General features: G+C 38.6%; 1 protein-coding gene across 1 annotated transcript; it reads left to right on the top strand.

Annotated features, from left to right (window-relative positions):
- Window positions 1-13,887: 13,887 nt before the first annotated feature.
- LOC127097913 (uncharacterized) lies at window positions 13,888-16,044 on the top strand. Its single transcript, XM_051036399.1, has 2 exons — window positions 13,888-14,330; window positions 15,574-16,044. Exons 1-2 carry the CDS (start codon window positions 14,097-14,099, stop codon window positions 15,844-15,846), a joined length of 507 nt encoding a protein of 168 aa, XP_050892356.1. The 5' UTR covers window positions 13,888-14,096; the 3' UTR covers window positions 15,847-16,044.
- The last annotated feature ends 7,611 nt before the right edge of the window (window positions 16,045-23,655 follow it).

The raw sequence follows: 23,655 nt of genomic DNA on the forward strand, positions 1-23,655 counted from the left end.
AGTTATCAAGCATATCATTCTACCACAAGGTGATCCCAGGGGCAAATGGACTCCCACATGCGAAGGGCCATTTGTAGTTAAGAAGGTATTCTCTGTTGGAGCCATGATGCTTGCTACAATGGACGGCGAAGAGTTCCCGCATTCTGTGAACGCTGACATAGTTAAAAAATACTACGCGTAAAAGAGACCCGTTAGGTCGACGTACCTAGGCAAAAGTAAGGGCATCCCGGCGAACCAAAAGGGTTCGGGCAAAAATTAGGGATAAACATATAAAGACGTACACCCGGCAAGTCGAAAACCTGAAAAGGCGGCTTGAGCAAAAAAGGGTATCCCGGTGGACTGAAAACCTGAAAAGGCGGTCCAGGCAAAAATTAGGGATTAAAGCGTATGACTATGCCCCGTTCTCTGTCAGCTTCACCCAAGTTTCAAGGGACCGAACAAGCCAATCACTTCTGTCCGACAGCAGGAGATGAGATGCTTGAAGACATAATGACGGTAGTGGATTAAAATCAATAGGGTTTTTTCTGCATAGCTTTCTCTTTATTTTCTTGGCAATTTCCTCTTACTAGGATTTCTGTCTCCTTGTACACAAATTGCCTGTTTATAGGCCCTCTTTCAAAATCAATACAATTTCATTTCCAAAAAGATGCTTTTGTTTTACTTTCTCTGTTTTGTTTGCGTAAACGTCCATTGATTTAATTTGAATTGATTTATGCATTTGAATATGATCAATGTTTACAAAAAAATGCATGCCTAAAATGGCAATAGCAATTACGAAAGGACTTTAGGATCGAGGAGAAGGTCTAATCACGCTTCCCAATGAATCCGTTGCCAATTCTATTCCCCGGCTAAGCCAGTTATTCCCCAGAAGAACTTGGCATCACTAGACTGGTCATCTCTTCTACCCCCAGCCAGGCTCTGTTGAATATCTCTGCCATCAGATAAAGGTCAAATACCCCTAGCTAAGGAAGGGTCATCAATACAAATATCTCCGACCAGAAGACTGAGATTTATTTCCCTAGTAGAGTCCCCTGGAAGAACGTTTCAGACACATAGTGCATTCATTACATCATTTCACATCACATACCTACATACAATTTTCATTCCGCATCATATACATTACATCATTTCATAACATATACATGTATACAATGCTCTCATTTATTCCAGACGCATAATTCACTCATTACATCATTTCACAGCATACGCATGCATACAACATTTGCATCTCATGCATCATGACATGGCATGAAGCTACCTTTATTTTTCAGGTCAATTATCCTCCTGACATAGTCAAAACAAAGGTCCATTCAGACAGACATCTTTATCAATTACGTTCAAGATGCAACTATATCCCTCGGATACTGCCTAGCGTACGGTACATTCCGAGGTGTGGTCTAGCGTACGACTACTTTCTTCTTCAGATACATCTTTCAGATATACTTCATGTCACTATTCATTCTGACATCCTCCTAACGATGGCATCTATAAGCCCATCCCCAGTAAATTATTGCAAATACAACATATACAAATACTATCAGATACAGCCTAACGTACGGTTCACTCTGATTCAGCTCAACATATGACCTTCAACAACTCAGATACGATCTAACGGACGATCCATTCTGACCTTCCAGTCATCAAATACAGTCTAATGTACGACCAAGTTAGACCTTCCAGTCATCAACTACAGTCTAATGTACGACCAAGTTAGACCTTCCAGTCATCAAATACAGTCTAATGTACGACCAAGTTAGACCTTCAAGTCAGATTCTGCAAATACAGTCTAATGTACGACCAAGTTAGACCTTCAAGTCAGATTCTGCAGTGACAGTCTAATGTACGACCAAGTTAGACCTTCAAGTTCTCAGATTCTGCTCAGTGACAGTCTAATGTACGACCAAGTTAGACCGTCAAGTCCTCGGATTCTGCCCAGATACAGTCTAATGTACGACCAAGTTAGACCAGATTCTGCTCAGTGACAGCCTAATGTACGACCAAGTTAGACCGTCAAGTCCTCGGATTCTGCAAACACAGTCTAGTGTACGACCAAGCTAGACCAGATGCTGCTCAAATACGGTTTAATGTACGACCAAGTTAAACCTTCATCTCCTCAGGTGCTACCTTCGGACAGGTACATTCCTGAATGGTAGTCTGGTATACGGCTACTCCTTTGCTCAGGTGCTACCTTCGGACAGGTACATTCCTGAATGGTAGTCTGGTATACGGCTACTTCCCTTGCTCAGGTGCTACCTTCGGACAGGTACATTCCTGAATGGTAGTCTGGTATACGGCTATTTCCCTTGCTCAGGTGCTACCTTCGGACAGGTACATTCCTGAATGGTAGTCTGGTATACGGCTACTCCCTTGCTCAGGTGCTACCTTCGGACAGGTACATTCCTGAATGGTAGTCTGGTATACGGCTACTCCCTTGCTCAGGTGCTACCTTCGGACAGGTACATTCCTGAATGGTAGTCTGATATACGGCTACTCCCTTGCTCAGGTGCTACCTTCGGACAGGTACATTCCTGAATGGTAGTCTAGTATACGACTACTCCCTTTCTCAGGTGCTACCTTCGGACAGGTACATTCCTGAATGGTAGTCTGGTATACGGCTACTCCCTTGCTCAGGTGCTACCTTCGGACAGGTACATTCCTGAATGGTAGTCTGGTATACGGCTACTCCCTTGCTCAGGTGCTACCTTCGGACAGGTACATTCCTGAATGGTAGTCTGGTATACGGCTACTCCCTTGCTCAGGTGCTACCTTCGGACAGGTACATTCCTGAATGGTAGTCTGGTATACGGCTACTCCCTTGCTCAGGTGCTACCTTCGGACAGGTACATTCCTGAATGGTAGTTTGGTATACGGCTACTCCCTTGCGCAGGTGCTATCTTCGGACAGGTACAGTCCTGAATGGTAGTCTGGTATACGACTACTCCCTTGCTCAGGTGCTACCTTCGGACAGGTACATTCCTGAATGGTAGTCTAGTATATGACTGCTCCATCTTCAAGCAGATTCAGCCTAACGGACGGCTCATTCTGCAACTCAGAAACAATCTAGCGTACGATCCGTTCTGATCTTTCATCCCCATCAAAGTCATCCGCCTAACGAACAACTCACTATGGTACTCAGATATGGTCCAGTATATGATCCATTCTGATCCCTTATCCCCAGCAGTATATAGCATACTCTGACTCCCCAGCAAAGTCAACAGCATGATGGATGATTCACTATACGGTCTAGCGTATGACCCGGTATGACATCCATGTCTTCAGACATCGTCTAACGTACGACGCAATCGGAAGCTCGTCATCGAACTACCTGGATGGCATCTTTAAGCCCATCCCATCGAGACTAATGGACAAGCGCAAATTTTCGGGGCATTCTAGTGTTCAATAATCTTTCACCTCCAGACCGCGAACGGCACATACCCTTCTACTCTCTCGGTTCAAGAATATTGAACAGGGGCAGCTGTCATACCCCAAAATTTGCCCATCAATATTTCAAGACATTTTTTAAGGCATTCCGAATCATTTTTATGACACTGATCTCAAATGGACAAAAGCCCAGCTCGCGAACGGCCCGATCCAGAAAATGGCCCAAAACTGGCCCGTTCGCTACGCGTTCGCTACCAGCTCGCCTAGCGAACGTTCGCTACCAGCTCGCCTAGCGAAGCAAACGTTCGCTACCAGCTCGCCTAGCGAGGCTGACAGACAACAAAAAATTTCGGGCTTCGTTCTGAGCCCATTAGGTCATGGAAAATGGCATTATAAATACCAGCACTTCAGTAACGAAAAAGAGGAGGAAAAACGGAGGAAGAGGGACGGAAACCCTGGCACGGAAACCCTGGAGGCTACTTTAGAGAGTTCCGAGTGAAGAAACCCTGAAGGCCGCTTCCCCGCCCCGAAGCTACCGCCGCCCAACTCAATCCGGCTCGCCAATTCAAGGTTGCAATTTGATTGCAAACAGGTTTGCATTACTATTATCGTGTTATTTTCTTAATTTGCATGTGATACCGCTTTATGTTCTTAACTTGCATGTGATAATATAATTGAATTCATAAACATATTTGAGATTTTGCATGTGAATTTAAGTGTGCCGGGATATTGTGAATGTTGAACCATATAATTATGTGTTGGATGCCATAAGCCATGCCGCAGGTCGAAGTCATACTGTTCTGAAATTCAAAACCCGCAGCCGCTCGCTAGCACATCGCTAAGCGAGCACGCAGCGAGTGTTCGCTAGACCTTCGCTAGGCGAAGCAGAGGCGAACAAGGGCAGCCGCCAATATTTTGTTTGTTATGTCTTATGCGTATCTGGTCGATTCTATGTTAATTATACACTGTTTTCTTGCTGCTGTTTTTCTTTTACGGTGTAATCCTCGATTGCACCCTGATTTGATATGCTAACCCGTTTGTTGAATTTTGCAAAGGTTCATATGTCCCAGAAAAAAGACCGCCGTTAGGTCTTCCACTTTATTTGTGGGATACCCTTGTGGAGACTCACCCTAAATTACTTAATTAATTTTAATGTGTTAATTTTAATGTATTAATTTTAATGTATTAATTTTAATGTATTGATTTTAATATGGAGGCTCGTCCTAATTACTTAACTGACTTTAAAATATGACCTTTAAATAAGTGATCTTGGACCTCTCTTTGCTGCCCTACGGTATTACGGTATAACGGTCATGTCCCGCGAATGTAGGGATACACTTAGCAACGGCCCTTCGGTTAAATCATCATAAAATAAATCATAGTCCCTCGGATGTTGCCTTCGAATATACGATTTTGTCCCCCGATGACCCTTCGGTGTAGCCTACGGTTAGATGATGATCGTCCCTTCGAATGCTAAGGTATCCTTACAACTGTTGCCTTCAATGACCTATCGATGACCCTACGGTGACCCTTAAACATCCAAAGGGTAAGATTACTTACTTCTCAATAGTAAGGACAGTTTTACCCTCATAAGGATAGGAAATGCCCATAACGACCTCAGGAAGGTATAACTCTCAATTACTGGATCATAACCTAAAACATTTTCCACCCCTCACACTTTACACTTCACAAATCCTAGAAAATCACCACTTGGTATACATTCATACTAGAATCATTACCGAGTTATATTTTTCTAAACCATTTTCAAAATCAAATGAGATAAATACTTTGTATACATTCATACGAGAATCATTACAAAGTTAAACTCTCTTTCAAACATTTTTTAAGCAATTCACCGACACTTTTCAGACAAAAATATAAGTGATCCAGTAATTAAGAGCCCATGGATAACCATGGATACAAAGGGTGCTAACACCTTCCCTTTGTATAATGTACCTCCCGAACCCAAAATCTATTGAGGTCTTTCCTGTTCTTTTCCACCTTTCCTTATTGGATAAAAGAAAAGTCGGTGGCGACTCTTGCTATCCGCGACATTGCGATAAAAAGCAAAACACTCCAAGTCAGTTCACCGTATGACAAAGGGTCACAAAATTTCATACATACTCTTCATACCACTGGAGTACCCGAGTCAAAGAATGAAATTTTTTAGCGACAAACATGTATGCGTCTGCATCAAGTCTTTTTCATTAGTCTTTTGCTTCCTTAAAAGAAACATGTAGTTTTACTTTTGCTTTGTTTAATGTAATCTATTGCATTTTACCTTGTCGTTCATCACAAGCTGACTCATTTAAAGTCTTTTTCTATGTTGTTATCATTCACATGATGAATGCGTTCAATTCACACGCACGTGTGTTTACATAAATCATTTGTACAAATTTCTTTGGAGATTTTTCGAGTTAATCTTATAGACTTTCTAAACTCGTGATTATTTACCAAAAACACTGGTAAACAACAACATATAAGAGGTAAAGTTGGTGGGGCTAGAGATTAAGATGTTGAGTCAAATGTTGTCATTATCGATGATGTTGAGGTTAAGGCGTATGTGACAGTTCAGGATGATACAGAGGTTACTACTCAGATAGTTAAAGAGGATCTTATTTTGGTTAATATAGAGGTGCCGACTTAGGCTGATACATAGGCATCTTTTTAGGATGACACATATGAAGGGTTCTTTGAAGTGACCCAGTGACCTTATTTATTAATTGGGTATATTAATCATGTGGCATTTAGATTATGTCAAGGAGAGTTATAAATATTTTAATTAGTTTATTTTTATTTATTATATGTTAATTGAATATAACTGATAATTTATGCTCTATTTGTTCAAAGGCGGCAAGGATCTTCGTATGGAAGTCAAGCACTTTTAAATAACCTTTCAAGGCGGCAATGATCTTCACGTGGAAGTCCAGCATGTTCAAATAGTCTTCCAAGGCGGCAAGGTTCTTCATATGGAAGTCCAACATGTTCAAATCACATTTTAAGGGTGAAAGGATCTTCACGTGGAAGTCTAGCATGTTCAAATAGCCTTTCAAGGCGACAACGATCTCTGCATGGAAGTCTGACATGTTAAAATAGCCTTTTTAAGCGGAAAAGATCTTTACATCGAAGTCCAACATGTTCAAATAGCCTTTCTAGGAGACAAGGATCTTTACATGGAAGTCCAACATGTTCAAATAACCTTTTAATTGGCGGCAAGGATGTTCACGTGGAAGTTCAACATGTTAAAATATCCAAGGAGACAAGGATCTTTGCATGAAAGTCCAACAATTTCAAATAGGATTTTAAGGTGACAAAGATCTTCGCATGGAAGTCCAGCGCTTTCAAATAGCCTTTTGAGGAGGCAAGGATTTTCACGTGGAAGTATAACAGGTTCAAATAACCTTACAAGGCGGAAAGGATATCCTTGTGGAAGTCTAACATGTTAAAATAGCCTTTTAAGGTGACAAGGATCTTCACATGAAAGTCCAACATGTTTAAATAGGCTTTTATGGCAGCAAGAATATTCACGTGGAAGCTCGACATGTTCAAATAGCCTTTCAAGGTGGAAAGGATCTTCACATTAAAGTTCAACATGATCAAATGGCCTTTCTAGGTGGAAAGGATCTTTCAATGGAAGTCCAGCTAGTTCAAATAGCCTTTCTATGTGGCAATGATCTTTGCATAGAAGTCCATCATGTTCAAATAGCCTTTTAAGGCGGCAAAGATCTTCATGTGGAAATCTAACATGTTTAGATAGCCTTTCAGGTGGTAAGAATCTTCGCATGGAAGTTCAACATATATAAAATCATGAAAAATGTCTTTCTTGTTCAAAAACGTTCAAAGGTACATACATTGGAGGGTGATCTGCCCCCTAAAAATTACAATAGTCTAATTCTAACAATATTTAAGATGGATAGAGTTCTAAGTCTTAGTTATAAGTCTTTCATCCAATTTTTATAGCTTGTATGCCTCTGTGAGAGAGCTTCTGGAATATGCAATATGATCCCTCTCATTTAGGTTGCAATTTTCTTTGTTGTGCACGTAAAACCATTTGCCTTAAGACCATGTTGCCTTCTTGCATGTCCCTTGGCATGACTTTTGAGTTGTATCTTCTGGAAGCTTTATGCTTGGTAGAATTTTTTTGGATGTGAGTGGCTTATCCTAATTCATCGACCAGATACGCAACATATTACAACCCTGCCTCATCACCCTCCTGTTTTAATTGGGAGTGTTGCAATAAGGGTGTTTCAATCTCTATGAGCAACATAATGTTTGCCCCATACACCATGGTGAATGGAGTTTCCTTGGTAGTGGAGTGGTGGTAGTATGATGTGACTACAATATCTCACAGAGCATTCCTACCCATAACATTTGGCACCATCGAGCTTCTATTCGGGACCACCTTGCTCGCCGACTTCGTTTGGCCATTGGTCTGTGGATGGACAACAAATGTGAACTTTTTCTAACTCCTGATTCCTGGAAAACATCAATGACTATAATGATGGTGAATTATGTTATGTTGTCGTGGATGATGATTCTAGGTAGCCCCCTGCACATAATCTTCTGCCAGTAGAAACGACATACCCTTTTAGTTGTGATTTTGGCGACAACGTCCATCTCATATACTTTGTGAAGTAATCTACTCCCATGATCAAGAATTTTAGATGACCCGATGCCAGAGGGAACATGCCTAAGATGTCTACCCCCACTGGTAGAAGAGCCAAGGCAACTTCATGGAATGAAGGAGTTCTAGTGGAGCGTGATAAAGGTTAATGTATCTCTAACTCCAGTCACACTTCTTTACAAAGGCAATGCTATCATTCAGCAAGGTATGCCAATAATATCCTACCCTAAGTAATTTGTGGGCAAGAGCCCTACCAATAAATATCACTATCGCAAGCCCCTTTATGGACTTCTACAAGGACTAGGGCATTTTCATGCTCCCCTTTTATGACTATCTTATAAAGTTTTCCAGCGAGGAAAGTGTACTTCATGACCTATTTTCGAACCTTTCTTGCTTACCCTTCTTCTTGTGGGAGTTCATCCTCCTACAGGTATCTCAGTATGGGAGATGTCTAACTCGACTCGGGGGTTATTTCTAGGTAAAGTTTAGTTCACTTTAATGTTGGGCACGACGAGAGTCTTCTGAATCATTGTCTGTTTAAACACTATTGTTTTCAAGTTGGAGAGCTTGGATAAGAGGTTTACTCTAAAAAAATTCTCTCGGGAAACATGTTCTACTTCAAAAGACGTAAAATATGGCGATAAAATTAGTACCTTATGTAGATACTTTATCAGTTGAGGTTCTTTAGCCTGGTACTTTTCAGCGGCTTAGTTGGCAAAAATTTGGGAGTCTCCATTAACTTTCAATTTGAAGGTTCCCATCTCTAGGGCGAGAACCACAATGGCAACGAGGGCTCCGTGCTAAGCTGAATTGTTGATAGCCTTAAATTTAAACTTCGACACTTGTTCGATTAATATGTCATTGATTCCTTCTGAGATAATTCATGTGTCGATTCCCTTCATGTTTTAAGCATCATCAACTGATAGTGTCCACTCTAAAGGCGTCTCCTCCTTCACGAGCGAGATAAGTTCTGCCAAATAATCTACCATAGCCTGGAATTTAATGGTTTCTATCAAGACGTACTGAATGTCGTATTCTGAGAGTTCCATAGTCCAAGAAACCATTCTTCCAGCCAAATCTAGTCTTTACAGGACTTATCGAAGATGGTAATTGGTTTTTACAAGGATTTTATGATCCTGAAAATAAGGTCAAAGCTTTCTTGCAACAATGACAACAACCAACACTAGCTTATCTATCTTTTGATAACGTGTTTCAATGCCTTTGAACACTTTGCTTATGAAATACACATGCATTTTTGTCTTATATGTCACTTGAAAGAGTACTGAGCTCATTGCCCAATCTATAACTGAAAGGTAAAGAAGTAGCGACAATCCTTCTCTCAGGCAAGTTAGAATGAATAGAGATGTGAGAAAGGATTCTAGCTTCGAGAAGGCTTCACCTTACTCTCTGGTCCACTTAAATCTCTCTTCCTTTTTCATGTCAGCGAAAAAGAGGATTGCTTTGTCAACCACGTAAAACCGGAAATGAGATATGCTAGCAAGGCGATAATTAAGATGTTGAATGAATTGGCTTCGATGCATATCTTTGTTAGCATGAACCAAGGAACTTCCCAGTCTGAACCTTGAAATAGAACTTGGTGGGATTCAGATGCATGTTGTATTCTTGATGGACTACATAACATCCTCCAAGTCCGCAATATGGTTGCACCCTTTGGTGGTTTTCACTATCATATCATCAACATAAACCTCAAAGTTCTACCATATATGGTGGGATAACACAACGTCAACAAGTCATTGGTAGGTGGCGTCAATGTTGTTTAGGATGAATGGTGTGACATTATATTAATGGTTGCCAATGTTCGACATGAAGGTCATCTTGGGTTCGTCCAATGGATGCATTCAAATTTGGTTATACCCGTAATAAGCATCCATGAAGCTCAACTTGTAAAGCCTGATGACCTATCAAAACAGACAATCAATATCTGGAAGAGGATATGGGTCCTCAGAAAAGACAATGTTAAGGTCAATGAAGTTTACGCACATGCACCACTTATTCATCGCTTTCCTCACCAAAACCACATTAGCTAACTAGGTTGGATACTTATTTTTTCGTGATGAACTCGACATTGGTTAATTTTCCTGCCTCTTTGTCAATAGAGGTTATCTTATTATTGCCAACTTTCCTCTTCCTTTGAGCCACTGTCTTGGCAGGAGGGTTGAAGGCGAGGCGGTGGCACACCACTCTAGTGTCTATTACTAGCATGTTAGATGGGGAAAAGGCTAATATGTTGACATTTCTGATGATTTGGTCGACAAATTTTCAATTTTCTTCCTCAATAAGCGAGGTGCCTATTTTAGTCGCCTGATGGGTTGAGGGACCTATCCTGACTTCCTTCAAGGCCTATGTGGTGCGTGAGTCTTCTGCTGTCCACACCAAGCACGAGATCCTAATAATTAACATATATATTCAACGCCTCGGGGAGGGGGCGCCTACAAGGGGAAATTCTCATGTTTCTATCAGTAGGCTGCTCTGATAACACTTTGGGGCACTTTGTTAATCTCTCCAAATTATCCTGACTCACCCACGAGGAATCAGGTACTTCAGGATTAGGTACCAGGTGGAAATAACCGCCCATAATAGATTGATGGCGGGCCGTGTAACACCCAGAATATTGTTAGATTAATTTAAATATTATTTTAATATGATTATTTGAAGGTAAAATGAATTATTAAATAATATTGGGAATTATTATTATTATTATAGATGTTATTTATTTTAATAATAATTAAATAAATAAAATAAATGGAATATGAAGAGTGGAAGGGTAAAAGTGGAAATGGATAAAAGAGGCCAAGGTGAGAACTCAGAGTGTTTTTCACGTATTTTTGCCTCAGAGTCAGAGAAAGGGAGAAACGCTGAAGAGAAAGAGAAGGAAGAGGAAAAGGCCAAAGATTGCTCAGAACTTCCTTCAATCCAAAGAGGTAAGGGGTCTGAACCTTATTAAACGATAATATGCGAGCAAATTCATGATATATGTTGGATTGTTGATGGATTTTGGGGATTTTAGGGAGATTGGGAAAGTTTGGGGTTTTGATGGAAATTCTCCGATCTGTGAGTTTTGTTGAGCTATATGCTTAGAAGCCCGCGCGTCCACTGTTTCCGCACTTAAAATCTTATTTATGCACATAACAGCCAAATGACGTTCGCCATTATGCCTTTGGCGTTCACCATTTGGGCTTTTTTTTTCCAGAATAAGAGCGTTTAACGCTAATGGCGTTCGCCATTAGCCTAATGGCGTTCGCCATATCAGTTTGACGGACAGTTTTTCCAGAATAAGAGCGTTTAACGCTAATGGCGTTCGCCATTAGCCTAATGGCGTTCGCCATATCAGTTTGACGGACAGCTTTCGCGTTTTAAACTCCCAGATGTGATATCGTTGTAATGTTGTTGTTGTTTTGTTGAGTTGTATGTCATGCTATTAATGATGATGATAACATGACTATATGATGCTGTTGTTGCTATGTTGATTATGATGCATGTTTGGTGTGCATGCATTCATGAAAGGCCGATGCCTAGTGATGAACGGACTGAGTTCCAATGATGTTGTTGACTCCGGGCTTGTGGAGAGGCTTGGTTCCTTGCGGGGAACTCGGATTCTATGGTGATGAATCTGGGAGTGGTGATCCTGTAGTTGGTCACAAAATGGGTATACCGAGTCGTGTTGAGTCATGCATGGGTGTGTGCATTGCATTTGATATGTTGTTTTGTTGATGTTCATGAGTATGTTGATTATGATGATTATGATGAGCTGTGTTGGCATATGTGAAATATATTTATGTTTATATTTCTGTCGTTATATTATTATTTAATAATGTAATTCTCACCCCTTCTGCATGTGTTTATGTTCATCTATGATGAGCAATGTGCAGATAAAGAGGAGTAGCTATTGTTGAGGTTTGAAGAATAAGTGTAGAGTTATTCTACGGAGTCGAGTCAAATGCTCTGGTCATGTGACACCGGGGTTATGGGATCCGATAGATAATTGATTATTATTTACGTTGTTTATGATGACTAATATGTTGAGATGCTTTGTTGAGATAATGATGAAACATTATTATGAATTGTTATATGATGAATGATAATATTTGTGTTGTTGTCCGCTGCGAAGTTTTAATAAAATAAATAATATGTTTTATGTTGTGATGCGATAAGTGTTATGTTGTAAGAAATGTAAACTCTTCTACATGTTGTACTCTGATAATTTATTTAAATATGTCGTTTGGGTAGAAGGGTGTTACAGGCCGGGCCAAGATGATGTTGTAGGGCGATATTGCACATACTATGAGATAGCTTACTTAAATCACTTTGAAGTATGTTCCCTCGTTACAGACTGCTTATAGGGTTACATGGCCCATCACTTGCACCTACTTATCTAATAATCCTATTAACGAACCCTGAAGCACTTTGAAGTTGCTAGGATCAAGCTGAAATTTCTGGAAAGTGTCCTAGAATATGATGTTAGCAGAACTCCCGAGATTTATCAAGACTCGCTTGATATTCCATTTGATATGTTGCATAGTGATGACCTTATGATTGTTATCATGGGGGATGATTATGACGACGTCACTGTTAGAAGATGTGATGTTGATCCCTGATTCTCCATGTTCCACTCTAGAAAAATCGATAGATATTACGTTCGTGGTTAGCACCTGTCTGACGTATTTCTTTCGAGGGGAGTTGGAAATTCCTCTACCAACGAAACCCCTAACTATGGTGTTAACCCTAGATCATACATTTTTGTTGGCCATCTTCTTGGGAAGGTGGATATGATGATGATGAAAGAGGTATGACCTAGGTTAATTTTACCGGGGCCCCATGGTGGGCACTAGTGTACTTGTCAAAAAATACAAGACTGCATGGTATCCCTACGCAGGTAGGGGATACTCATAGGTGTTTGTAATTAAGGGTGGTTATGGCTTGATCATTATGGTTAGAGATCTTATTTGATGATGTTTTTGAGTTATAGAGAGAGCAAAGTCACGTGAGGTGTGAGACTTTGTGTTTGTACGCTATGCTGAGGGTATAAGGATTTGTCTTTTACCTCAATGAAGAAGTATTTTTAGAGGTCCTCAGGCCTAGGGTTTTCTAGAGGCTGATAACCGTCCACTTATTCAAGGGTGGACTGTTTAATCACTATTTCTTAGGGAGATGTGGACCAAGTTGTTGACCCTGACTTCCCTCTAACTGAGGAACGTTTTTTCCCACGTTTCTCATGACGGGGGCGAACAAATGGCACTTGAGGCGAGATGGTTCATAATAGCGCAACGTATAAGAACACATACTTGATAACAATCATCACATATATAAGAACAAAGATCGTAAACATGAGAATAAAATTTAAGAACAAATACTTGAGCTCAAGATACATGAACCCCAACTTATCTCCATAATATCATGAGACTCCCCCACCCTCGCTCCTCACGGTCTCATTTTCACTGATGGATTGAAAATGACATGAGGACGATTTGGAGAATACAATGTTGCATATTGGACAAAAGTAAGGGTGTAGAAATATTTTTTTTTATTCTGATTTTTAAGCATTTGGTATTAAAAAAATTTCAATAATTTTTCAGTTATGATTTTTTAGAGATTCATCTTGAGATTAGTGGGGATAGTAAAATCAACAAAAAGAAAACAAGGAAGAGGGTTATAAATATAATTAATTACAAAAATTAAAAATAATAAAATTAAATAGCATTTTTATTTTTAAATAGTAATAATTTAAGTTAAATCAATAACCTTTTATTAAGTTTTCTCGGTGTTAAAAGAATTACCAGTAACAATGCTTTCCCATTTATTTGAACCAATTTAAAATTTTTCAAAAATTAAAAGACCGAATTTGCAAAATAAAGAAATATAGAAATCGAAATTAAAAAATTGATAACATGTGAAAATCAAAGTCCTCCGGGAAAAACCGCGTCCCCATTTCACAGAGCCCAAATTCGGATATTACAATCAGAAGAGGTAGTAGAATAGCTCCTGAGACGTAGTAGAATTCAACCCTCTGTATCAGAAACTGGTGGTTTCGTTTTGAATTCAAAAAAAGTTAGGGTTTTGATAAATCCCTAAAATGTCGACTGGTAAACCTAAAGACAACGATTTTCAGCTTTCTGTAGTGCCGGGAATGTCGAAACCGCCCCTACCGCCATCTTCAAATGCGATTGTAGAATATACTCCTCCTGTTTTTAAGGAGGAAGAAGAGGATTTGGAAATTAAGCTCCGGCGTATCATCGACAATGTTCCGGTTCGTGTTAGCAATACCTCCGGTAGTTCTGCTGGTTCTGGCTCCGGCGATTTCCACCAGGTAAAACTGATGTTTAGTTTATATCAAGAATAATAGTTGTTATTATTAGGGTGACTATGATTTACCAACAATTATGAGTGTGCTTGTGAAGTGTTTGATGGATTGTCTCAATGAAGTCTCTTGTGGTGCTTGTAGGTTTTGTACTAAGATTACATTTTAAGGACTTATTAAATGGAAACAGTAATTGAAAAAGGATCATTAGGTGTAGTTTTGCACTTCTGTGTGGATATAGTTGTTGCTTGTTTATCATACCTAGTTTTGTATTCATGCAAAACTCAGATTTATTGTGATTGTGAAGTGATACTGCAATGAAACATCTTGTGTTGCTCTTAGATCAATGTGGTGGTAATGAGGGGTGTCGTGTTAGTTTTTTTTTTTTGGTTGCAAATAGGGTGTCTTGTTAGTTTAACTGAGTGCTTATTCAATAAGCTAGCACAAGGAGTTCAATTGAGTCTTTCTTTATTGGCTATTATAAAGTTTGTTAAAATGATCTGAAAATAACTCATGAGCGTATAAGTTATTTCCTATACTTGTTATTATGTTTTAAAATGCATGTGGAAGTTCTATTAACTTAAGCTCTATGGGTGGGAGGTGAGGGGTGGTTGTTGTTCAATGTGTTTGAATGAATTTGGCCTCCCAGACCTAAAAAAAATCAGAGTTTTGATGGTTGGATGTAAACTGATTGGCTATAAGCCAATAACATTACGCTCCAATGTAGCTACGGCTACCTCCATTGACGGGTTCTTGGTCCACATTAGTAACTAATAGTTTGATTCATAGTGCAACTGTCTAATGCATAAACTTGTTAGAAAGACGAAGGGATTGACCTTGTTTTATTTGTTTTTTAGTGGCATGTTTATGACCTCATTAGTGCTTGTACTTGAGATGACCTGTCCTGAATTGTGTGATTAGGATTAGGATTAGGATATCTATTCATGGAATCTCTTATCAACTGAGTGACATTTAATAACCTGAACATGCATACTGATGTGTTTTCTCGCCCACTTAACCAAGGTTTTTGAATTGATAATGGAACACATCGGAATAAGACTGCTCACAATTTGTTATTTTCTCGTGTATTTGATTTTACTTTTTTCAAAAAGAATCATAGTGTATCACTATTTTTGTTTTATGTTGTGCTCAGTTCTACCAATCGCTATCATAGCATATTTACTTTACATGTGATGTTTGGCTTTTTCACTTGTTCTGAGTATTTTTGTTCTTTAAATTCTGTTTCCAACAGTATCGGCAGATGAGGCGCAAGGAGCAAGATCGACTTGCTAGGATGGACGTTGATTATCAGAGAAGAAAAGAACTGGCAGAATTTAATATGAGAAGAGAGGAAAGATTAAAAGCTGCTGAGGAACGCACAGCTAAGAAGCGAGCAAAGCGTCAAAAGAAAAAGCAAAAGAAAAAGGAGAAAAAGATCAAAACTAATGATGGAGAACAGCAGCAAAAGAAAGAAGAATCTTCTGACGACGGGGATTCTGATAACAATGAGGAGACAGCACCTTGAAACAAGCTTCTGTTGTACCCCAAGTTTTTTAAATTTGGTTGAAGTTAAGTATGCTTGGCGAGTAAATCTGTCTTAAGGTAAAACAGAGTCCTGACTCGGGTTTCTATTATTTTTATCCTATATGAGTTGGGAGGCAATACAATCAAACTGTTCCAGTGATATTTATCTTAAAGAGAACTAGATGCATGTTTGCATTCACCGCAGTGCAAAATTGATTTTTGCCTCTAATTAATTTTAACTTGCAATTAGAAATTGTAGTTTTTGATTCTAATATTGATTTTTTATAGCTAAATTTACTGTTTAATTCATTTTTAAATAATTTTGATTAAATTTACTTTTAATCCACGCCATTTTTATTATATTAATTTACGTCATTGAAAACCACCACCTGTGGATCTTGCACCCAATTGATGTTCATAAGAGAAAAAAAATTGTTGAATGGGAAAAAGAATTATGCGCCGGCTGCCAAACTTCCCCCCAAAAAATTAGCTCACTTAAATACTTTGTTGCTTGTTTCTTCTGAATGTTTCCAAATTTATAATTGGAAAGTTTTCACATAATCTTCATAGTAAGAGAGAAGGACGTTCAACAATCCTAATAGAAAAATAAAAGATAGCCGTTAAAAACAAACAACAACAAAAGAGCTTCCCAACAAACCTGCAACTCTGAACAGGGTAGACAACCCCTCAGAACAATTAACAGCTCAAGCATAAGATGAAGTTCGGCATCCACTCAGAATAAGGGAAAGAAACAAATGTAGTTTTATCAAGATACAATTTTCAAAACCGAAAAATAACTTTATTTGCCAATTTATCTGCAGTAGATAATAACTTTATTTGCCAATTTCTCTGCAGTAGATGTCAAATTTGAATTTTTTATTTTTATTTTTTAATTTCCACACACCACATAGGGTCAATTAAGGATGTCAACGGAATATGGAATGTGCTGAGGATGGTCCTTCGCTCCCCCCAAATTTCTTTTTCCGTCCCCGTTTTTTATATGGATCATGAGATAATATTTTTTCTCATATTTACAGATCCCCTCGGTACTAATAGAGATCCACAAATATTGAATATTAGGAAATTTTTTATACTTTTTGATTTCGTTATTTTTTCCTTTAAAAAAATACTATATTTTACATTTAAAAAAAATGAAAACACATTTTTCATTAATAACAACAACAAAATACAAAAACACTTGTGATTGCTAATAATTTTTTTGTCAAAAAAATATCCAACAGCTATTGTTATATTGCATAATCATACAAAAGCTCATAACCAAAATATCTGATAATGCATAGAAAAATAATAAACTAGAATTGTCAAATATCCTAAAAAAAACATATCAATAAATATCCTACCATGCATATTAAAAGATATCTCTTTTTATTTAATAAAATTTTGCTTCTAAAAAAATTGCAATTGCATAATACACTCAACAAGACAAGCATAAGACAACAAAAGTTATAAAGCTCACATAACCATCTCCCCACAGCAACACAAAAAAGAAAAAAATAAAGACATCCACAATGATGTTTGTTGATGCATTGATGAGAACGAACAAAGGAGAGTGATTGTTGTGATGATTATGAGAATAGAGGAAATGAGATGTTATCTCAGACTTTCGACATCAATATTAAATTACAAGAGTGCGATAAAGATAATGTGATAATGGTTTTTGTTAAAAAAGTCGAATGACTAGTAATGACCATGAAGATCTCGACTAATTTGATTTGTAAAAAAGGAATACTAACTTTGGTAGAAGTGGTAACTAGACAAAGACCAAGGAGTTTATTGGTTTTTAGGAGTTAGTGAAATTTAGAGTTTCCAAGATATACTCTACGCAATCAAATGAGGTGTAAATTGATAAGATCAATTATTCAAGGACACGTGGAAGCTTGTCGAAGACAAAAGTTACATGGAGATGAAGACGTGACATGTGTTGCTTAGTCGACCGTTGTAGGCAGTTAACTTAAGATTAATGTATTAGTAGTGTTCACTTTAAGTTTTAGACGTTCACAATTATACACAAATTCTACAAAACTCAAAGTATATATGTGTTTGTGAGAAAAGAGTCAAGAATGTATGTATGCTTTTCACTTTTTACAAATTAAAATTTATTCTCAAGTTATCTATTGCATTAAATTCAATTTCATTCTTTTAAGTTCCCTAACATTTCAATTTCATAGTTTAATTCCAGTCATTATTCTTAAATATTATATTTCTATTTTTATGTCAAACTTATTTAAAACTTATAATTCACACAAATATGTTTTGGGATCTTTTCGAGTTTAATCCCTTAAGTAAAATGAAAGTTGTTTTTGTTTACTGAAATTCACATTAAACAATGAGAAATAGAGGAGACAAAGATAATTGAGAAAAAAAGAGGAGAAGACAATGTGTACAATGTATGTAATGAGTGCACTTTTTAAAGATGAGGTACTTGGGTAGTGAAACAATATAATGAAACAAAAACAAAATAAAATTACCATTATTTGTTAGTGTCCACTAACGACTCTTCATTTTCTAATATATTAATTGTTTTTTAAATAAAATTACAACAGAGGTCCTTTAAGTTATTTTTTTTTAACAAGTTAGTCCTTTAAGTTTTTTTTTGTAACAACTTGATCCTTTCAATTATCAAACGTGCATCGTTACAATTTCTTAACAGAGTTGAGGTGCTAATTGTGGACGCAATTATTTGGATTCATATGAAAATGATGAAGTGCCGCCAGAAAGACAACAATCACAAATTTTTAAATGTTCAAAATGTGAGGGAAAATGATGTAGAAATCAATCAAAATGATCAAATTGTTAAAAAAAATACTTAAGTACCAACATGTTATACAAAAACAACTTAAAGGACGTGTGGTGTAATTTTGCCTATTTTTTATATAAAAAACATGATAAATTATATAATTATATATATTATATAATATAAATTATACAATCGGGGTAGGGGAATCCGTATGGCGGATGGTATTTCCCCGATCTTCGCCCTGAGGTGTCATTGGGAAAATTTTCCCCTTCATCCCCATCTCGGCGGAAGAAAAGTCATAGACTATAAAGCCCCAAACAAGTCCATATAGAATCTCCGTTAATATATGAAAATTGACATCCCCAGTACCAACCTAAGGCTAAGTCCATTCTAACTATAAACCTAGCGATAATAACTAAAAAAATACTAAATGTTTAGATAACACCAACTCCTAACCCAAGTGTAACACCCCAATTAAACTAAGCTAATTAATTAATTTAAATTAATATTTTATTTATTAATTTAATTGAATAATTGGAAGTTTGGATTATTATTATTTTATTATTTATTGGAATAATATATAAGTTGGAATTTAGAAAAATCCCATTTTTGATAAAAAGGTTATTTTTCACGTGAAAAGGGGAAAAGAGGCAGAAAGGGCAAAAAGTCAGAGAACGAAGGTTGAAGGAAGGAGAAGCTTGGAGCTCGGAAGCTGCCGGATTAACTCAGGTAAGGGGGGTTTATCATCGGTTAAAGGGTATTATATGATAATATGTACTGGGTAGTGATAACCATTGGTTGTATCTCTGATTTGATTGATGCATGATGAATGAAATTGGATGAATGAAATTGGATGATAATGGAAAAGAATTCGTAGGAATTAGAAGAGATAATGTTAGGGTTGGTGAAGATGAATAGGATATGATTCGTGTAGATGATATGGACGATTATTTTGTGTAATTTGGACTGTGGAAGGTTGGATCGGATAGGATCTCGTAGCAGAGAGAACCCATAGCAGATCTGGAAGACTGTATTCTGGTCATACGCGTATGGCACTAGGCAATACGCGTATGGGTTGACTTGGAAATGGGGGTTTTGGCGCTGGTACGCGCCATACGCATGTGATACGCGTAATCCCTGGAGTGGTACGCGTATGGGGTATGCCTTACGCGTATGAGTGGAAAAGATGAAGTTTTTGAACGTGAAAACGTCTCTGTTGGTACGCGTATGAGGATGTGGTACGCATAGCATACGCGTATGAGTGTGGGCGGTACGCGTATGGGATGGGCGAGAGAATGCGCCATACGCGTATGGGCATAGGCGATACGCGTATGGGCAGACTTGTGGTTTTTCTGAACTGTTGTTGTGCAGGTTTTGGTTGTGTAGGCTGAGTGATGTACTTAGGTGAGGTGTGATGTTGTAGGGATCATTTCCCGTTGTTTTGAGTAGTATAGGTATTAGTGGAGTGAGCTAATACTGTGGTTGAGTATGTGGCATGATATGATATGCTTTGGTGATAAAACGTGTTAACGATGTGTGTTGATATGCATGATGCTGTGATTGTATCAGTTATGGATGCATTTGTGAATAGACTGTTTTGTGGTTAGAGTGTGAACATGTGTCTATTCTGAATTCGTTGTTGATTGTTTGCATGCTAGGTGAGTAGCGTGCATTTCATGGCCCATTTGGGGTGGTAGCTAATTCCCATGGTGAGGAATTAGTGAGTTTAGTGATTATTGGACTGTTGTTGATTGTTTGCATGCTAGGTGAGTAGCGTGCATTTCATGGCCCATTTGGGGTGGTAGCTAATTCCCATGGTGAGGAATTAGTGAGTGAGTCACTATGTCTCAAATGAGTGGGACTAGTGAGCTTGGTAGCCGTGCCTGGATTTGGACGGTGAGGTTGAACTATATGTTCACAAATAGTCGGTACCGCATGCATAGAGTCTCATTGCATAATAAATGTATGGCATATAATATGAATGGATGTATTCCAGTATTATATGTGTGTTGTGTGTTGTGTTGTTGATGTTGAGTATGGTTGAGATTATATATATATGCTATATGTTATTGTTGAATATGATGTTTGAACGGATACTGCCGTTGCTGAGTGTGTAGTCTGGTTAGGGTGAATTAATGTGTTAATTACTTAGCATTACATGTTGTTCTATAATGCTTGTTATATTGATTGAGGAACTCACCCTTACACCTATTTTTCAGGTAACGAGAAATGAGTTGAGTAGAAGCTAATGCTTGGAGTCTAGAGTAGTTCTTACGGGTCATGCTCTGATAGATGTAACATCGGGAGGGAATGTTTTAATTAATTTGATATTGTTTGTTGATTGATTTACATGTATTGTGTTACATGTTTTACATTGAGTTGAATTTTATTCCGCTGCGAATTATGCAAAGAATCCTATTTTGATTAAATAAATGAGCATGACAGGATATTTTAATGAGTTTGTGAGATGATTGTGTGACACCCTTCGGGGCATAATTACTCTGATGAATATATGGTTATTTTAATTATAATAATTTGGGGGTATTTAGAAGGGTGTTACATTAGTGGTATCAGAGCATAGTTGGTCGTGTCGAGTCGTAGTTATTCTGTTTCCCTGTACGGGATAGGTGTTGTGTAACCCTATCAGTACTTATTTGTTTAGCTTGTTTGGGTTTTCAGAACAGAGATGGCTGGAAGAGGTAGAGATGATGCTGCGATTGCTGAGGCTCTGGGTATGCTAGCTGGAGTACTTGGAGGGAATCCGAATGTTGTGGGAATGGGAGCTGCTCGTCAACTGAGTGAGTTCCAGAAGAACAATCCTCCAATGTTCAAAGGAGCATACGATCCAGATGGTGCTCAGAAGTGGTTGAAGGAGATCGAGAGAATCTTCAGAGTAACTGAGTGTGCTGATAACCAGAAGGTCAGGTTCGGTACTCATATGCTATCAGAAGAAGCTGATGATTGGTGGGTTGCTACCCGCACTGAGTTGGAAGCTGCTGGAGATGCTGAGATCACTTGGGCTGTGTTCAGAGAGAGATTTCTGAGGAAGTACTTTCCAGAGGATGTCAGAGGAAAGAAAGAAATAGAATTCCTGGAATTGAAGCAGGGTAACCGGTCTGTTACTGAGTATGCTGCTAAGTTCACAGAGCTGTCGAAGTATTATACTCCCTATGCTGAGGCTGCTGGGGAATTTTCAAAGTGTGTGAAGTTTGAGAACGGGTTGCGTCCCGAGATCAAGCAGGCTATTGGGTATCAAAGGATTAGAGTGTTTTCTGATTTGGTTGACTGTTGCAGGATTTTTGAACAGGATTCCAAGGCCAGAGCTGAGAGCTATCAGCAGAGAGTTGATAGGAAAGGCAAGAATCAGATTGATCGTGGAAAACCGTATGCAGCTGGCAAGGGTTTTCAGAGACAGAGTGGGATGAAGAGGCCTAGTGGGGGAGACTCTAGTGCTCCTGCTAAGTGTTACAGATGTGGTCAGGCTGGACATCGTATCCATGAGTGTACCAGTAACGAGAAGAAGTGTTTCAAATGTGGAAAAGGTGGTCATTTAGCTGCAGATTGCCGGTTGAAGACTGTGACTTGCTTCAACTGTGGAGAGGTGGGTCATATCAGCCCACAGTGTCCTAAGCCGAAGAAAGAGAATCAGTCGGGAGGCAAGGTTTTTGCTTTATCGGGTTCTGAGACTTCTGCAGATGATCGTTTGATCCGAGGTACGTGTTATATTAATGGCTTTCCTCTTGTAGCTATTATTGACACAGGTGCGACTCATTCTTTTATATCTTTGGATTGTGCTGTGAAACTTGAGTTAGAAATATCTGAGATGTTCGGTAGTATGGTGATTTATACTCCTGCGAAGGGTTCAGTGACTACTACTTCGGTTTGTTTAAATTGTCCTTTGAGTATTTTTGGTAGAGACTTTGGGATAGACCTCGTGTGTCTTCCACTAGTGCAGATTGATGTTATCTTGGGTATGAACTGGTTGGTGTTTAACCGGGTTTCCATCAATTGTTTTGATAAGACTGTGATATTTCCTGAGATTGAGGAAGGAAAGAGTTTGTTTCTATCAGCAAGGCAAGTGAATGAGGAAGTAGCTGATGGGGCAGAGTTGTTTATGCTGTTAGCGACTTTGGAGGCTAAAGATAAACTGGTGATTGGTGATCTCGCTGTGGTGTGTGATTTTCCTGATGTGTTTCCGGAAGAAGTGAATGAATTACCGCCAGAGCGTGAAGTTGAGTTCTCGATTGATTTAGTACCTGGTACTAGACCGATATCGATGGCTCCGTACCGTATGTCTGCTGTTGAGTTAGCTGAATTGAAGAGTCAGTTGGAAGATTTGTTGGATAAGAAATTCATTCGTCCGAGTGTGTCACCGTGGGGTGCACCAGTGTTGTTGGTTAAGAAGAAAGAAGGTACTATGAGGTTGTGTGTGGACTACAGGCAACTGAATAAAGTGACGATCAAGAATCGGTATCCTTTGCCGAGGATCGATGATTTGATGGATCAATTGGTTGGTGCTAGTGTGTTCAGCAAAATAGATTTGAGATCTGGGTATCATCAGATACGTGTGAAAACTGAAGATATTCAGAAGACTGCTTTCAGAACAAGGTATGGACATTATGAGTATTCTGTAATGCCTTTTGGTGTGACTAATGCGCCTGGAGTATTCATGGAGTATATGAATAGGATTTTCCATCCGTACCTAGACAAGTTTGTTGTGGTGTTTATCGATGACATTTTGGTGTATTCGAAATCTGAAGAAGAGCATGTTGAGCATTTGAGAGTGGTTTTGGGAGTTCTACGAGAAAAGAAGCTATTTGCTAAACTGTCTAAGTGTGAATTTTGGTTAGAAGAAGTTAGTTTTCTTGGGCATGTGATTTCAAGAGGTGGTGTTGCTGTTGATCCTTCTAAGATAGAAGCGGTATCTAAGTGGGAAGCTCCGAAGTCAGTTTCTGAGATAAGGAGTTTTTTTGGACTTGCAGGTTACTATAGGAAGTTTATTGAGGGATTTTCTAAGTTCGCGTTACCGTTGACGATGTTGACTAGAAAGGG

The sequence above is a fragment of the Lathyrus oleraceus genome, chromosome 6 (genome assembly GCF_024323335.1).
Source record: "Lathyrus oleraceus cultivar Zhongwan6 chromosome 6, CAAS_Psat_ZW6_1.0, whole genome shotgun sequence".
In the NCBI taxonomy this organism is placed as follows: domain Eukaryota; kingdom Viridiplantae; phylum Streptophyta; class Magnoliopsida; order Fabales; family Fabaceae; genus Lathyrus; species Lathyrus oleraceus.